This window comes from Salmo trutta, chromosome 13, assembly GCF_901001165.1.
Source record: "Salmo trutta chromosome 13, fSalTru1.1, whole genome shotgun sequence".
Lineage (NCBI taxonomy): Eukaryota > Metazoa > Chordata > Actinopteri > Salmoniformes > Salmonidae > Salmo > Salmo trutta.
The window spans coordinates 71,767,346-71,786,063 of record NC_042969.1 but is presented as its reverse complement, the minus strand read 5'-3'; the positions used below and the strand labels follow the sequence as shown (position 1 = coordinate 71,786,063).

The 18,718-nt window shown below is 43.8% G+C and overlaps 1 protein-coding gene across 2 annotated transcripts in view; it reads left to right on the top strand.

Moving 5' to 3' along the window:
* Window positions 1-18,718, top strand: part of LOC115206470 (seizure protein 6) — a 136,012-nt gene that overhangs the window by 56,890 nt on the left and 60,404 nt on the right. The window contains exons 1-3 of one of the 2 annotated variants that reach the window (XM_029773506.1): window positions 11,453-11,493; window positions 11,893-12,663; window positions 14,491-14,624. In XM_029773506.1, the coding sequence (XP_029629366.1) occupies window positions 12,129-12,663; window positions 14,491-14,624 (669 nt within the window). In that variant the 5' untranslated portion in view covers window positions 11,453-11,493; window positions 11,893-12,128. Of the gene's footprint in view, window positions 1-11,452; window positions 11,494-11,892; window positions 12,664-14,490; window positions 14,625-18,718 lie in introns of those variants that run through there. The other variant, XM_029773505.1, reaches the window with a different exon arrangement.

The window sequence follows — 18,718 nt, the reverse complement described above, 5'->3', positions numbered from 1 at the left end:
TGGACTAAGTGGTTTTTAGGAGCCACAAAAGCCCATCTGAGCTAATTGCCTCATTGACCACATAATGGTTTGGACCACTTCTATGGTATTTAACACCAGCTAATCAGCATTGGCTTTGAATCAGATGCTAATTGGTCATGTGGCTATAATTGTTTAAATTATGTATTTTTTAACGTATGTCCTCAAGCAAGAAAAATATCAAACCAGATAATTTAACTGTGCCTACAGATGTAGGATCTTAATTTGATCATCAGGTTGCGATAGAACTTTCTTGCAATGGTGAAAATGTAAAACTTGTAGAGTATTTGAGGTTGTACACTCAACAGTGTACATTTTCATTATAGCCCTGGACAAACACACCTCATTCAACTCAAAGGGTACTCGAGGATCAGGTTTGGGAAACACTGGGATAGATGAATCTCCAATCTCCCCAACACTAACTCTTGAGGGACGTTTTGAGTTCCAGTGGCAGGCAGACAGTTGTTGGCTGTAGAAGTGACTGAGTTTAGTTGAGTATGAATTGTCCTAATGGTTGCTCCACTGTGAGCGCTAGCCTAGCAGGCCTGTTCTGTGTTTTGGCACAGCCAGCCAGCGAGGGGAAATTTTAAATGAAATGAAAGCGTGTCTGGATTAGAGCTTGTTAAGGCAGAGAAGAGCCTTTAATTGCCCTGGCTTTGTGCAGCTTCACAAAGAGCCAGCATCGCTAATCTGGAGCTCAGGGGTGAATGTTTGCAGCAAACAAAACAAAGACGTACACTAGACAGGCCTATCTAGAAGAAGAAAAATAACATTTCCTGGAAGACGATTTAGAAGGAATTGGCATAAAACTGCAGGATTTCAATTAGAGAAGCTGCTGATAGCAGAAAAACATTTTTCCTATTAAGGATTCCAGGAGGGTCTGGTTTTATAATGATATAAAAGCACCTGGTTCTTTGAGGAGTGGAAATGTGTTGTTTGAACTTCATTAATTTCAAGAATAGGTTGATTTAACGTCTTAATTTTTGGTCTTTGTTCATAGCGTATATCTCTCTGCAGTATTTTCTTAGTGTATACTGGTAATCTGAATCTGAGATTATTTTTCATAATACATTATTACCTTACTGCCATAGCAATGGCAGATATGTATCCAGCCTCTCCAGATGTGGTGGTCTAGTCATCCAGTTTCTCTGAGTTCTTAGAGGCTGCATCACAAGAACAGTAATCCAGTTTTTCATGCACTGGTGGTGTCTTCTCTGTTTGCATGCCTGGAAAGCAAAGCAATTGCACAACTTTCCAACTAAACACAAAGCTGAGCAAATCGGTCCGACACAGAAGGAAGAGGGACTTGACAGGGCGGCGGACACAAAAAAAAATGTTTTGATGAACCACTTTTTAAAGAGTAAGCATTAGACCATTGGGTCCACTTTACAACATAGTGTCCTGGCTACCACAGGGTTCAATATGAGGCCTTCTCTGATTTACCAACATCACATTGTGTCTTCTCAGTCAATGGGTTTGTGTTTTGTGGTACATTCTCCCTGATAGATGTTTCAACATACAGTAACAAAAATATAAACGCAATATGTAAAGTGTTGGTCCTATGTTTTATGAGCTGAAATAAAATATCCCAGTAATTGTCCATATGCACAAAAAGCTTATTGCTCTAAAGCTTTATGCACAGATTTGTTTAAATCTCTGTTAGTGAGCATTTTGTCCTTCACCAAGATAATCCATCCACTTGACAGGTGTGGCATATCAAGAAGCTGATTAAACAGCATGATCATTACACAGGCGCAACTTGTGCTGGGGACAATAAAAGGCCACCCAATGCCACAGATGTCTCAAGTTTTGAGGGAGTGTATATTTGGCATGCTGACTACAGCACTATCCAACAGACCTGTTGCCAGAGAATTAAATGTTAATTTCTCTACCATAAGCCTCCTCCAACGTCATTTTAGAGAATTTGGCAGTATGTCCAACCGTTCACAACTGCAGACACGTGTGACCACGCCAGCCCAGGACCTTTACATCCAGCTTCTACACCTGCGGGATCATCTGAGGGGAAGAGGGGGTGCTGAGGAGAATTTCTGTCTGTAATAAAGCCCTTTTGTGGGTGTCTCGCCTGCTCGCACTCCCCCTCTGGCGCTCGAGGGTGCCAGGCTGTCCTTCATTATGCACACCTCTCACCGTCATTACTCACAGCTGTGCAATATTGGACTCACCTGGACTCTATTACTTTGTTGATTACCCCCTCTATATCTGTCTGCTCCTCAGTTTGTTCCCTGTGTCAGCATTGATGTCTTTATTTTTCCCCCGCCCGGACGCTGTTCCTGTTCTGTTTCATGTCTGTTTATTAAATGTTCTCCCTGTACTTGCTTCTCCGCTCCAGCATCGATCCTCACAGTGGGGAAAAACTCATTCTGATTGGCTGGGCCTGGCTCTCAAGTAGGTGGGCCTATGCCCACCCATACCTGCGCCTCTCCCCATTCATGTCAAATCCATAGATTAGGGCCTAATTTATTTAAATTGACTGATTTCTTTTTATGAACTGTAACTCAGTAAAATCAATAGTCTTTCCTTGTTTTCCCATGTCCTCTTCTTACCACCATCCTTCACTGGCTACTACAGTGCCTTGCAAAAGTATTCATCCCCCTTGGTGTTTTTCCTATTTTGTTGCATTACAACCTGTAATTTAAATAGATTTTTATTTGGATTTCATGTAATGGACAGACACAAAATAGTCCAAATTGGTGAAGAAAATGAAAAAAAATAACTTGTTTCAAATTCTAAAAAATAAAAAACGGTAGAGTGGTGCGTGCATATGTAATTCACCCCCTTTGCTATGAAGTCCCTAAATAAGATCTGGTGCAACCAATTACCTTCAGAAGTCACATAATTAGTTAGATTGCACACAAGTGTCACATGATTTGTCACATGATCTCAGTAAAAATACAACTGTTCTGAAAGGCCCCAGAGTCTGCAACACCAGTAAGCAAGGGGCACCACCAAGCAAGCAGCACCATGAAGACCAAGGAGCTCTCCAAACAGGTCAGGTACAAAGTTGTGGTTATAAAAAATATCATAAACTTTGAACATCCCATGGAGCACCATTAAATCCATTATTATAAAATGGAAAGAATATGGCACCACAACAAACCTGCAAAGAGAGGGCTGCCCACCAAAACTCACGGACCAGGCAAGGAGGGCATTAATCAGAGAGCCAACAAAGAGACCAAAGATAACCCTGAAGGAGCTGCAAAGCTCCACAGAGGAGATTGGAGTATCTGTCCATAGGACCACTTTAAGCCGTACACACTCCACAGAGCTGGGCTTTACGGAAGTGGCCAGAAAAAAGCCATTGCTTAAAGAAAAAAATAAGCAAACACGTTTGGTGTTTGCCAAAAGGCATGTGGGAGACTCCCCAAACATATGGAAAAAGGTACTCTGGTCAGATGAGATTAAAATTGAGCTTTTTGGCCATCAAGGTAAATGCTATGTCTGGTGCAAACCCAACACCTCTCATCATCCCGAGAACACCATCCCCACAGTGAAGCATGGTGGTGGCAACATCATGCTGTGGGGATGTTTTTCATTGTCAGGAACTGGGAAACTGGTCAGAATTGAAGGAATGATAGATGGAGCTAAATACAGGGAAATTCTTGAGGGAAACCTGTTTCAGTCTTCCAGAGATTTGAGACTGGGATGGAGGTTCACCTTCCAGCAGGACAATCACTCTAAGATACTGCTAAAGCAACACTCGAGTGGTTTAAGGGGAAACATGTACATGTCTTGGAATGGTCCAGTCAAAGCCCAGACCTCAGTCCAATTGAGAATCTGTAGTATGACTTAAAGATTGCTGTACACCAGCGGAAGCTGGAGCAGTTTTGCCTTGAAGAATGGGCCAAAATCCCAGTGGCTAGATGTGCCAAGCTTATAGAGTCATACCTCAAGAGACTTGCAGCTGTAATTACTGCAAAGGTGGCTCTACAAAGTATTGACTTTGGGGTGGAGGGGGAGGTGAATAGTTATGCACGCTCAAGTTTTCTGTTATTTTTTTGTCTTATTTCTTGTTTGTTTCACAATAAAAAATATTTTGCATCTTCAAAGTGGTAGGCATGTTGTGTAAATCAAATGATACAAAAATGTATTTTAATTCCAGGTTGTAAGGCAACAAAATAAAATGCCAAGGGGATGAAAACTTTTGCAAGCCACTGTACTCAAAACATTAGAAGAAAGCAAAGAATATTGATGCATTCTTGGAGCTTAGATTTGATGATTTCAGATTGAAACATCGAAACAACGCTGCAACAAGCACTTGTAAGAAAGGAGCATGTCCTCTCCTCTCTGCCTGGGTAAAGTAGCAGGCTCAGTGCCCCTCAGCAGAGTTCATCAGTGTTCTCCTCTCAGATCCACAAATCAATACAGCTCCACTGATAGCAGGTGTCCTTGCATTGATCTAACTTGCTTGGGCTTTGTCCCTGGACATTATGGAGATGAGAGATAACCTGCTTGGGCTTTGTCCCTGGTCATTATGGAGATGAGAGAATGACCTTTTCCAAAGGTGCCTGGCTGGGTGTAATTGGGTGAGTGTAAAGGACATGGTTTTACAGGACCAGAGTGAAAATGGCCTCTGTGTGAATGTGTTTCTGGCCTCAGCCTCTATTCTCTCCTATAGAGTAGCACAGTATGAGTCATAATACCCATAAAACCGCTAGGTTTATTATATTATGACACCTCCACTGTGGGGCTCTATTAGTTTGTGTACTACCATAACTAATCAATATGAGCTATCCTCTAGCCCTATATTGTCTGACTTTTGTTAAGTCAATATTACATTTCAGACATGCAACTATGAAATTGATGGTTGATACGATATTATCTACCTACTCCTCATATTCTGAGGGAGGGAAGCAGAGCCTGTTCAGACAGGATAACGGACAATTTGATTTGATTTGAGCTCCAAAGACAGAGAGAAATCTAATCAGACGGTCTTATTGTGCATGTTGCCATGCAGAACACACTATTTTGACATCTTTGGTTGGTATTTCTTTTCCCACACCACTTGATTGATTTGCTCAAAGCTTGGAAGCTTCCCATCATTTCCTTCTCACTTCCTGTTTGCATGTTGAATCAGTATCTCATGCCGGTGCTGTAAATGGCCTTTTGCTGTATGTGATAAACTGTAACATGTCAAATATGTTCTATGTGCTTCCAAGACAAACGGGTCATCATACTTTGACGAAGTAAGGCTGGAGAGAAAATGGCTCTGCTATTCTGAAATCTAAAATTGTATTTGAATTATTGCCTCGCGAAACTGCGGTACGGCACTATTGTGTGTGTGAGTCTAGTGCCCTGTTATGCATGCTGTCTGTAGCTCTGCGCTGTGTGGAAAGCTTGGTCTGTGTAATGTAAATGATAACTGGGCTACAGCACAGCATCTCTCTGATTTCTCTGCCCACGTAATTAGAGTAGACTAGCAGCACATCGTTATCTCTGTACCATCTCAAAAGATTCATTATCTGGCCCTGTGTGTGTTATACTTAAGTGGGCGAAACAATCTAGCAGGACACAAATCAAAGACATTACATTTGAGGCACAGTCAGAGTTTTCCCTTTTCCTCTTCATTCTTACTGGTTTTATATCTCTAGTGCACTTTTAATATGTCCTCCATAATAGGAATGTCATTGGTCAAGATGCTCCACACGATAAGTGTGTGTGCGTGTGTGACTTTGTGGGGTGATTGATAAGGAGGAAAACTGTGCGGTTCAGGAGGAGGTGCGAGAGAGAAACCACTGTCTGAAACAGGGTTTGGAACCGTTCCACTGTTCCGACCAGCAATATAAAGTTCTGAACCGTTTCAAAACATATTTTGTACAGTTTGTCGTTCCTTTCTGTTCCTTTTTAAACTTCTGAAATCATAATTGTTTTACATTTAGCTCTTCATTAATTACTTCACAAATCATGCTGTGTGGATAAAGCAGCTTGCTCTGGAGCTATGGCAAGCTATATCTCAGTGAGTTGTTTACATGCGTGATGGAAAGACAAGTGTAGGGCGTGACAGACATTTTGCGGGTAGGGAGAGAGCGAGAGAGGGTGGAGGAGGAGGCTTGGCTTGAAACGCTGGGCATCTTGGAATGACATGCATTATCTGAATTAAAGGCGCTGCATGTTCAATCTTCTGCAGAAGTCAGGGCATTCATACATCTTGCGTTTCACGGAGCAGGGCAGGGCTGTTGTGAAGGAAGTCATCAAGGAAGGGAGTTTGTTTATACAGGACCCCTCCCCCCTACTGTCGACCAATCATGTCAATGCGGAGCTATACAGTGCCCTCCCCTTTGTTACAAAATTTGGGCGGCGCACGGCCTCTGCATGCCTCCGGAGGCATCACACCATCCATACGGCGCCTCCCACCACATTTTCAGATAAAGCATAAATTGGCTTTTAGGCCCACATAATTATACCTCCTGAGGAGCGGCTTCTATGGAGGAACTTTAAATGTCTTTGAACTTCAGAGTTGGCTCAACTTTGGACCAGAGAAGCTAGCTAGCTTCACCAGGATAAAACAAATCTTACCTTTTTTGTAGTTAAAAACCTCTTTGGGCTAGGTGGGATGCTAGCGACCCACCTCGACAACTTCACCAGGATAAAACAACAGCAGAGCGCGAAATTCAAAATACAAAAATCGTAATATTAAACATTCATGAAAATACAAGTGCCTTACATTGTTTAAAAGCTTAACTTCTTGTTAATCCAACCGCGTTGTCAGATTTCAAAAAGGCTTTACCATGCGATTATCTGAGGACAGCGCCCCGCAACACCAACATTAAAAACATTTTCCAAACCAGCAGAGGCGTCACAAAAATCAGAAATAGCGATAAAATAAATCACTTATCTTTGACGATCTTCCTCTGTTTGCAATCCCATGGGTCCCAGCTACACAACAAATAGTTGTTTTGTTCGATAAAGTCCTTCTTTATATCCCAAAAAAGTCAGATTAGTTGGCGCGTTTGATTCAGTAATCCATCCGTTCAACATGCAGACAAAGGAATCCCAAAAGTTACTGGTAAACTTTATCCAAACAAGTCAAACAATGTTTCTAATCAATCCTCAGGTACCCTAATATGTAAATAAACTATACAATTTAAGATGGAATGTAGTAAGTTCAATACCGGAGATAAATAGTGAAGTGCGCGCCCTCATCCACCCATGCCACAAGACTACAGTCCAATGAGAGCCACCTTGAAAAACTACAACTACTACCTAATTTTTCAAAAAACAAGCCAGAAACCCTTTCTAAAGACTGTTGACATCTAGTGGAAGCCCTAGTAACTGCAATCTGGGAGGTATTCCTTTGACTTTCCCATAAACAAGGATTTGGATGGGCAGACACCTAAAAAAAAGAAGATCCAGATGGATTCTCCTCGGGTTCTCGCCTGTCATATCAGTTCTGTTATACTCACAGACATTATTTTAATGGTTTTAGAAACTTCAGAGTGTTTTCTATCAAATACTACCAATTATATGCATATCCTAGCTTCTGGGCCTGAGTAACAGGCAGTTTACTTTGGGCACGTCAGTCATCCGAACTTCCGAATGCCCCCTAGCCTTAAGAAGTTTTAAAAATCCAATGTGAAATGTGATAACTATAGTATCTCTTACTAGCATTGAAAAGTGAATCCATTAATCTCTAATAAAAAATCTCTCTCCCTATCTTCTGAATCATGCTTGTAACTTCAGGCTACAGCTATGCTTCGGAGGGGGAGGGGCAGGCAGCCTACATGCACACACTGGCAAAGATTTTCAGCTGGTAGGTAGACGCAGGAAGAAGTTCTGGTCGACAGAGGGAGGGCTTTGCATAGGTGCTTCGTTGCTTTTTTTTGTGGGACTGGAAAAAATAGTCCGGATCGTAAAATAACGTTATTATTAACCGGTTCCCATGCTTTTAAAATAACAGTTCTGTTCCAGAGCCATATAGATCACTTTCTTTCCCTCTTCTGAAAATCTCGTTATTTTCCGGTTTTCGGTTCTGTTCCCTGAACCGGTTCCAACCTCTGGTCTGAACCCCTGTGTACTACTGTTGATTCAAGAGCGAGAGCACCACTCAGCTTTAAGATTCTCACCCAGGCCCAGACCCAAGAGAGACCCAGGCTACTCAGATTAAAACATCACCATGGTGTTCAATTATTCATGGTACAGCGTAGAGATGATGTAGCCAACTTTCACTCAATGTGTGTGTGTGTGTGTGTGTGTGTGTGTGTGTGTGTGTGTGTGTGTGTGTGTGTGTGTGTGTGTGTGTGTGTGTGTGTGTGTGTGTGTATATAATGTAGTTTCAAAATAAAATGCAAGAGTATGGGTCTTTTCTTTCAAGAGGAATCTACTGGATTTCTTTCAACTGGATTGGCCATGCTTCCCTAAGAAGGAGTTTTGCTTCCGTGCTTTGTGAAGCCTTGAGCCCAGACCTCATAGCCATGATGTTAAGGTTTCTCAGAACTTTAATCAATGGAGTTTATATTGAATTCATGGTTTATTCAAGATAAGCCAATTTTATTTTTCTGGTGGTGCCTTTAGAAAACTAAAATGATAAACATCAAAGTACCGCTGAAGTTTATTCCCTTCTCTGTGAATCTCTCTATGTCTCCTGAAGTGTTGGCTTCTGACAAAGGAAAGGAGAAAGGGGGAGAGAGGGAGATGTGCAGAGGGTTTATAACAAATAACCCTGTGGTTATATAGGTTATTCCATATATATCTATGGTAATACCATTTGATCCTTACAGTATGCTGTTTGCTACCTCTTCAAATACATATGTCTTTGATAGTACTACTGTAAATTCTTATTGTAGATCTGATTCTGAGACCCTATTATCAGTCAGACATTTGATGTAAAGCCTCAAATACCAGTTTAATTTTAACAATACTATTAGTATTTGAAATGCAGTATTGTTTAAGATGTTTTACTTTAGCCAGCAAGGATCTACAATACCTATAGTCTCTGTGTGTGTATTTTCAGTCTTCTATCCCCTGGCAACAGCTTTCACATGTCATTGCCATACCGAGTGTGGATTTTATTTAATACCAGCCAAGGAGTGAATTATTTTACAAAACTCATGCTGCTCCAGTAAGAAGAAATTTGTACATTGTGCTTTTTTTTTTACAAGTCATATAAATATAGTAAGTCAGTTCAGTTCAGTTTGTGGGATGCGTTTGTTGTGTTTCAGATTATTTTGTGCCCAATAGAAATGGTAAATAATGTATTGTGTCATTTCAAATTAGAATATGTTACAGATGCACAAATATCATACCCCCAAGACATGCTAACCTCTCACCGTTACAATAACAGGGGAGGTTAGCATTTTATATCATACCCCCAAGACATGCTAACCTCTCACCATTACAATAACATGGGAGGTTAGCATTTTATATCATACCCCCAAGACATGCTAACCTCTCACCATTACAATAACACGGGAGATTAGCATTTTATATCATACCCCCAAGACATGCTAACCTCTCACCATTACAATAACAGGGGAGGTTAGCATTTTATATCATACCCCCAAGATATGCTAACCTCTCACCAGTACAATAACAGGAGGGGGGATGATATTTATGCCTCTGTAACTTTCTCACTCATCACTATTCAGGATTCAGGATTATCCATAATCATGGTAGCATCCACATGAATGTAGAATGGTTTAGAAACATATTTGGCCTTTTGTGTGCAGCTATGGACAGCTGCCGAATCACTCATAGCTGGGTAATGTTCTTTAATACGGTTAAATCAGTTGAGTCTGATAGGCTCCATTCTCACCCCAGAGGTGGTTCTCATCGAATCTTCCTTCCAGATGTGGGCAACCTCAGCTGCAGATGGTTTGTACAGCTTGACCAGTTTAAGCAGCTGTGTGGTGAAATCACCTGCGTCCTTGGTGGGGTGAGGGAGGTCCTTGGCAATCTCCTTCATCTCGTCTTGTCTTCTGGATGTGGACCTCTGGGTGCCAATCAGCATGACCAGGATCATCAGGAGCTGGTCGAGGTTGTGGATTTGGGAATGTTACCAGGGGTGCCTGGATGAGAAAGGTTATGTCGGGTTCCCCTTTTGGGACAGTTCTTGTTGTTACGGTTGAGGGGGATGGAGAGCAAATCAGACCTCTAGGGCTTGACATTATGGTGGACTGAGTTCCCTGAGCCCATCAACACCAGACATGGGAGTCAATGTGGGTGGTGTGTAAAACGGATTCTGGCTCCTCATGGGGGGGTTTGTTGGGAACTGGCCCCTCCCCCCAAGTCAATCAGGTTCAGGTCAGGATAGATAGGTGGTTGGACTGTTGGAGCTAGGGCAGGAGTAGGAACATAAGGCACTGGCTGGGGAGGTGCAGGAGAAACAGGGGTGGAATATGTGGGTGGAAAATCATTGTCGTCGTCATCCCTATTTCTTATTTTTCTCTTATCTTCTTCCATCTATCCTTCTTTCTTACTTTCTTGTACCATTATGCCTTTAACTTTCCTATTAGTCCTGTGTTCTGCTTCTCTTTCCCATTTCCTGAAATCATCCCAATCTATCCTATTTGCTTTGCCGTTCTTGGTTGTCTCAAAATCCTGCAACTTCTTCCTACATTCTGTCGATAAGGCTTCACTTAATGCAACTTTAAAGGGAAAATCTGCTACCTTGTGCCTGAGCGGTACCTATTCCAGAATGTCCCTGCCCCACTTATCCGCCATTACCTCCAGTCAGCAGGTCAGACAGGCAAGGCTCTCCCTTGCTGCTCTTGGCTCCCATTGTGGAAAACTCTGTCTACACACACGCTCAAAAACCAAAATAAACAACAATATTTGATTAGGAACGACTTCCTTTTCTAAGAATTGGTTAATTGTTAGAAAAAAATAGGCACTTATTCTGAAAAATATGTTTTTGCTTGTCTATGTAACACAGGATTTTGTTCCCAATAATGCGCATTTACCCGGGAATACCTCTGTTATAAAACAGGGTTTTCTCCACACACAGTAGAGCCCTCCTTGCACTAAGACATGGTCTTCACACACAATGAAAACTCACACAGTGAAACTCACACACAGTGAATTCTCCTCTGCACACAGTAGAGTAATCTGTCACAAAGACAATATCTATTTTTTACCGTGCACTTAAGTTGCCCCACCCTTAATTTATTGTTCGGGATGGCATATCCGTCCACTGATGCTTGCTGGCAGGTCTGCTCCACTCAGGCGGAGTGTGGGCTCCCTGAGCTACGTCTAATGCAGCCCCTGCACGTTGTTAACCTTGGTGTACCCGGAAACGATCAGCAAACGGAATTAGCCATCTCATCCTCGTCACCAAGAATTTTTGTGGAAATTCTAACCAGAAAGGAAGAGACTGTAGATTCTTCAAACAACAACTTTTTATTATAAGATTTGCAAATCTGGAGCAGTGAACAATCCACTCAACAGTGCAGAGTTAAGAGCCCAACGAACAATAGTTGGGTCTCAGCTTTTATAACCTTTGTCTACGTGGCAGTTTAGCAGGTGTGTGAGATCACGATGGGAACATAGTGTACAAACAAATAAGAACATCAGTTTTATTACTCCTTTCTGCTGATAGAATTGTCGCTGCAGCTCAAGCTAGCCTCTGATCTCTTCATGTCTCCACACAGCTGTGCCCTTGAAAGATACGAAAATAACAAGATGGACTCAAAAACTGTGGTCACTCTCAGAGGCTCTTTGTCTTTGGCCATGTTACCAAGTTACTTAAAAACAAGAGAGGAAAAACACTGGCTTCTTCTTACATGAGAGAAACAGACAGTAGAAATGTACAGGTTCAAGGCTCATACAGCGCATGTGCATAACAAAGTTGGTCATTTCTACCACCATGCTGTCCCAGTACTTTTGGAACTCACTGTATGTGTTCTGTTTGTGTTGTTCCAGGCTCCTATTCTGAGGATGGGACGTCCGTCACACAGAGGGGACAGTCTGAGGGTGGAGGCCCCAGCCCGCACCCCAACACACGGGACACTGACAGAGGGATCCCCCTGGTGACAACTGCCCCTCCCCTGAATGTCCCCAACCATCACACTCTCTACAAGGGCTTCCTCCTTCAGGAGTCCCTCCAAGGACAGCAGCATTTCTTTGTGGACAGTGGGGGTGTGGATACCCACCCCACTATGCCACCCTCAGGTCCCCACTTTGCTAGAGACCCCTCCTCCACTCACACGGTGCCACACAAGGAAGCGCTGGCTTTCTCCGATGTTGCCTCAACCACTACCACTGTGGCAACAGCCACGTCACCGTTGGCAACACAGGGTAGCTCTGTTCCAGGGGGGCGTGTCTCTGTGACTCAGAGAGGGGCGTTGACCAATAGCAGGGGGAGGAGGACAGAGGAAGAAGCTGATGCCATGGATACCCTGACCACTCCTGTCATGCACACCTCTGCCCTCCCTCCCCACTCAAACACCCACAACCTGGCTGCTCCTATGGGTGACAGGCACTCTGAGGTCCCTTCCCCATCCCCCATGACTCCCCCAGCGTTGACCACTCTAGTGGAGAAGGATAAAGGGAAGTCAGCAGAACACAACATGAGCCATGCCAGTGATGGTGTAGCGATGGACACTTCTGCAGTATCTGGTGATGTGGATGATGAGACCACTACGACCACTATAACCACAACCACCATCATCACCACCAGCCTGCCCAACCCAGGTAATGTAACATAGCCAAGCTATGTAGCTACACACTTCTAATGATCACCTACTCTGAACCAGAGACATACAGTGTACGAATTATTGTCAAATACAACACCCAACACCAGTTTCCATGATTCCGTCTTCATTGTGAAGATACTGTATAATGAAGAGCATGCTCAGATTCTCGTTATACAGTTCTAGAGATAATCCTGGGCCTTGGTGAGTTGTAAAGTGGCTGAATTTCACCGTCTCCAACACAGCAGCTCTGTGTCTGTCTGTCTGAGACACCACTGTGCTCACACTCTCAATCCTCTCTGTTTGCAGCTCACATATCTAAACAGCCAAGGGGCTTAAGTTAATTACAACATCAGTATTCCTGCTCCTCTCACACTCAATCAAGAGCTCCTGAAATAGAGTGGAAACCAGATTGCAAACATGAGATATTGAGACACATTTGTGTTATGGTGGGAGTGAAGGAGAAATTTCAGCCTGGTCTCATAGACTAGATAGACGTAACATAGTAAACGTAAATACAGGACACTCAAATTATTATGACATGTTATGTTTGGTATGGTTACATAAGACAGAAGGGAAGGGAAAGGGTTACCTAAGGCAAAAAACAAAAGGAGGGTGTTTGGTTGGAGTGGATGCGTTGAAGCATAACATGAACTTCTAGCAACCCAAAGGTTGTGTGTTCAAATCTCATCACTGACAACTTTAACATTTTAGCAAATTAGCAACTTTGCAACTACTTACCATTTTTTAGCTATTTTGCAACTACTTAGCATGTTAGCCAACCCTTCCCCTAACCTTAACCTTTTAACCTAACCCTAACCCTTAAACTATAACCCTAACCCCAGCCTAGCTAACGTTAGCCACCTAGCTAACGTAGGCATTAGCCATCTAGCTAACATTTGCCAGGTATTGCAAATTCATAACATTATTGTACGAATTGTAATTAGTAACATGTCATACGTATTGTAATTTGTAACATGTCATACATATTGGATGACGGACATCCACAAATGAATACATACCATAAGAAACATAACATATCATAACCACTGAAGAGAGACAGATTTACGTTTACTATGTTACGTTTATTCCTAAGTCCAGGTTGGAATCTTAGAGTGGAACGCTCCAGACACAGGCTTTGCTTCATTTGTGCTTTACCCACGGGGACCCCTTCACAACTAACGAAGGGCAGGATGGGGAAATCTCCCAATATGTCTGAGACACACACACACACACACACACACACACACACACACACACACACACACACACACACACACACACACACACACACACACACACACACACACACGTACACACACACACACGTACACACACACACACACACACACGTACACACATGCCTATACAAGCACCGAAGCACGCACATACAATCACACAGTAACTTCCTGTTGTCATCCCTCTCTCTGGAGGAAACTCAGAAAGACAGAAATCAAATAAAGCGGTCGAGCAGAAAGACCTCAAGGCGACCAGAAAATTGTCTGTGGTTATTCCCTCCACCTGATCTGTCCCTCGAGCCACACAACAAAAGAGGATAGAATGAGAGGGCCTCTGTTGATTCGGGCAGAACATTTGAAAACCTTGAAACACTATTAACGTAGGGGGGCTGGTGTGAGTGAGTAAGAGAATGGGGCCAGGGAGGGTTAGTCTTACTTACTTAGGCCAATCACTCCTTTGGGAGCATAGGCCATCAATGACTCCTCTCCATCAAACTCTGTCTGGGCAGTCTTCTCCAGCATGCTCCACCCCATGCCAGTTAGTGAAGGGGTGTTACTGGTCTTCAATGTTTTTCCTTCTGTCCTTGCAGTTCCCTGTATCTTCAACCTGACAGCACCAGAGGGCTACATAGAGACGCCCCAGCCGTCCAGCTCTCATTACTACTCCTCTGTGGACTGCACCTACACCGTCACGGTCTACACGGGCTATGGAGTAGAGATACAGGTCAGACCGCCACTCTTATTGCCAGAAGCGTGTTAATTTTGTACATCAACAACAGTGATTGTCTATAAAAATATGGTGGATAAAACATAGGAACACACAAGACTGACACATCCTGTCGAGAAATTACATCAGATACCCAAATGCAACATCCAAAATGGCAATTTTTGGATGTTGCATTCAACATGATGATGATGTCCACTCAGTTCCAAGGTATTTACTGTTATTGTGCAGCGACTGACCTTAGGAAACTGACATCTACCTCCACCTGAAGCCCCTCATCCACATGATTACTTCTCCAGCTCAGCTTCTTGCTCTCATAAAATATATAATAGCCATTACCCCACTGACCTTCCAGATGCTTGATCTAATATATTTTGGATGAAATTAATATGTACCGCAAATCCTTCCCAGCTGCTTCATGTCTTCTGCGAAAGAACAGAAAATGAGGAGGAGGAGGAGGGTGGAGAGAGGTGAACGTTCTTCCTCTCCACTGTTCTTCCTATCATTGCCTGCCTGCGCTTGCTAACACCCGGGACAGCAGCACATGTACACCCTGAGTGTACATAAAATGAGTGTAAAAAACATTCCTAATATTACATTTCACCCCGTTTTGCCCTCAGAACAGCCTCAATTATTTGGAGCATGGACTCTACAAGGTGTCTAAAACGTTCCACAGGGATGCTGGCCCATGTTGACTCCAATGCTTCCCACAGTTGTGCCAAGTTGTCTGGATGTCCTTTGGGTGGTGGACCATTCTTGATAGACAAGGGAAAACTGTTGAGTGTGGAAAACCCAGCAGCGTTGCAGTTCTTGACAAACTAAAATCGGTGCGCCTGGTACCTACTACCATACCCCGTTCAAAGGCACTTAAATCTTTTGTCTTGGCGATTCACCCTCTGAATGGCACACATACACAATCCATGTCTCAATTGTCTCAAGGCTTAAAAATCCTTCTTTAACCTGTCTCCTCCCCTTCATCTACACTGATTGAAGTGGATTCAACAAGTGGCATCAATAAGGGATCATATTTTTCACCTTGATTCACCTGGCAAGTCTAAGTCATGGAAAGAGCAGGTGTTCCTAATGATTTGTCCACTCAGTATACGTCTCTCTTCTCTTATCTCCTCGTCTTGAATTATTCAACGTGACTTAGATGTAAGGAAGCTTCTTCTCTTAATTAATTACTTATGGATTATGTGTCCAGTCTTTTTGCTTGTTTACGGGACTCTTTTAATGTCTTCCTGTTAAAATGCCTCCACAACTCCTCTTAACTTCGTTAAAGATACCTTACCCTCAGGTTGATTGACTAAATAATGTGTCATTCAGACAATGCGTGGATCACCCCTCTACGCCTCCCCTACGCCCCTCTACGCCTCCCCTACGCCCCTCTATGCCTCCCCTACGCCCCCCCTACGCCCCTCTACGCCCCCCCTACGCCCCTCTACACCTCCCCTACGCCCCTCTACGCCCATCTACGCCTCCCCTACGCCCCCCTACGCCCCTCTACAACCCTCTACACCCCTCTACACCCCTTTACACCCCACTACACTCAGTCTACACCCCTCTACACCCCTTTCACCCCTCTACACTTCAGGTGGTGTCATCCTGTTTCTAAAAGACTGGGTTGATAATTCCTTTTATCTGGAAATCTTTTGGATTAATCTACTTCAAAAGACTTCTCTAGACCAGGGGGCTTTGTAGAATGTGGGTCTTAACAACTCCAGGTTATCATCCATTTTAGCATAAGATGGATTTAAATGGTTGCCTTGATGTAGGCCTTAGAAGATAAAGACTGATGTGGACTATTCCTTGGGCAGCATTTGTTTATTTGCCCTGCTTTGAGGTCTACGGCCCACACCTGCCTAGTGCACTGCTCCATCAGACCATAGGGTCTCCAGTATTTACTGCTCTGGCCCTGCCTCAGGGCGGAGGAAGGGAGGGATGGAGAGAGACATTTGCTTGAAAAGTGTTTCTAGCTCTCAAACTCCTCAAGTCTATATAGTATACAGTACCACCCTCACAACTTCACACAAAGGCAAGACCCATCAGGTTTACCATGTGCCGTTATATACAGCGTGTTTAAGCTGCAGTCTGCGAGGAGGAGTGGGAGTTGGTTGAAAGTCAGAGACCCCCTGTTAACCACCCAACAGTGTTGTCATGTGAAAGTATGATAATCAGGATTGATTCACTTTCCGCTGTAGTCCCACATGCCTGTGTCAGTTCATAGATCAGTACACTGCAGGCCAAGCTAAAACATGTCCAGCCCAGTAGTTCTGTCCACTCCAGAAGTGTGCAGGTGGTGGGAGAGGACCTTTAAGCAGCTCACTGAAGCCATGGTGGGTAGTACTGAAGAGTATCGACTGATGGGTCAATATTCCCAACTACTCTGGCTTAAGTGGACCTCGGCACAGTTCAATAAAGTACAGTTCTATCTGCAGAGTCTGTCTGGGTTGATGGCAGAGATTGATTGGGATGCATTGGTCACTGCTTGGACAATTTAATAAAGGGTGGCTCAGTCTGTCAATTCAATATCCGGTAAGAAGTGTCACCCTGATACTTTTTGGAGGACTGAGGAAGAGTGCTTCACTAAAGAGTGACTGTCTGGGATGATATGACATATTTAAATACATGGAAATATTGACATCTTGATATACTTTACAACTAGGGCTACAACAAAATTGCTCGAAAATATATACATGTTCAAACACATTTGTTTCTCCATTTTCTCTCTGTGAGTCGAGGATTTGTTTCTCTCATATGCAAATAACTCTCCATTGTGCACACACTTCGTAGTGAAATGACATACGTGCACCACAGACTGCAGAAGATGACATAAACCTGGGAGCAGAGGATAATTGATGAATCAACCTCAGCTATGAGCCACACACAACTGGAACATGTAGGCTACATATTGCATGTAGATCCTTATTACCATAAATATGTGTGTCCTGCACCTTTGACAAATTTTTTAGGTTACCGTGTGTCCGAGGGGAAGAGGAGGCATGCAGCGTTCAGTCGCCTGACTGTTCAGTCGCTCCCTCCTTGACTGAACACCAGTAGAGTTCAGGCTCTAGCCTACAGGGCTTTAGCTGTTCTTAGCCAGACGCAGTGACTCCCAGTACGCTAAAGCACACGGCTCAGACCTTTTACTGCTGGAGGGACAAGAATCAATACCCTGGCCCAATCCACTCTCATCTCCTGATAGATAGTCCACGACTCAATCATAACTAGGGAACTGGAGGTAAGTAAAAACAAGGGCCTGTTAATGACCTGTCATCGTCTGTGGGAAAGAGCAGTATCTTCAGCACTGAGAGCTCACCAGTAATATGTACTGTACAATAACCCAGTCTTAGGAGTAGCATGTGTGCTGTGTGTCAAACCAATATCTCTATCCCTGAAATTTCCGCTCCCTAATGGCTCTGGTGTTTCAGCTCAGGCAGAAGAAGCTGTCAAACAGCTGCCTCCACTCCTCCACATCCTATAAAACATCATTTCTACTTCTATCCAGCTTTTGGAGAAGCTGGTGTCACAGAGGCCTCTCCTCTCCTCCCCTCGCTTCTCCCCTCCTCTCTCTGGACCAGGCCTCTCCTCTCCTCCCCTCGCTTCTCCCCTCCTCTCTCTGGACCAGGCCTCTCCTCTCCTCCCCTCGCCTCTCCCCTCCTCTCTCTGGACCAGGCCTCTCCTCTCCTCCCCTCGCCTCTTCCCTCCTCTCTCTGGACCAGGCCCCTTGTGTTTTTCCTTTGTCACAGTGTATGTTCTCCTCCTGTTGTGGGCTGATTGATGCCTGTTAGGAACCATGGAGGGGCCACAGAGGAGCTGGGAGAAGTGCAATTAGCAGATTCCACATGGGCTCTGTGAATTCAACACTGGGGGAAAGAGAAACAAGGAGATGCACTTAGTGGCAGTGAGAGAGCCCAGCTCTCAGTGATCTCACTGTGCTTGTTTGTCTTGTCAGCACTACTGAGCACCGGTACATTGCACCACCTGGGTGACGGTGTGAATAACTCGCTGTGACTACGTTGACTGTTGTTCTCTCACTGCTCTTTCCTCACTGAGACAAGAGGGGATGTGAATCACAATATATAGTCTGTTTC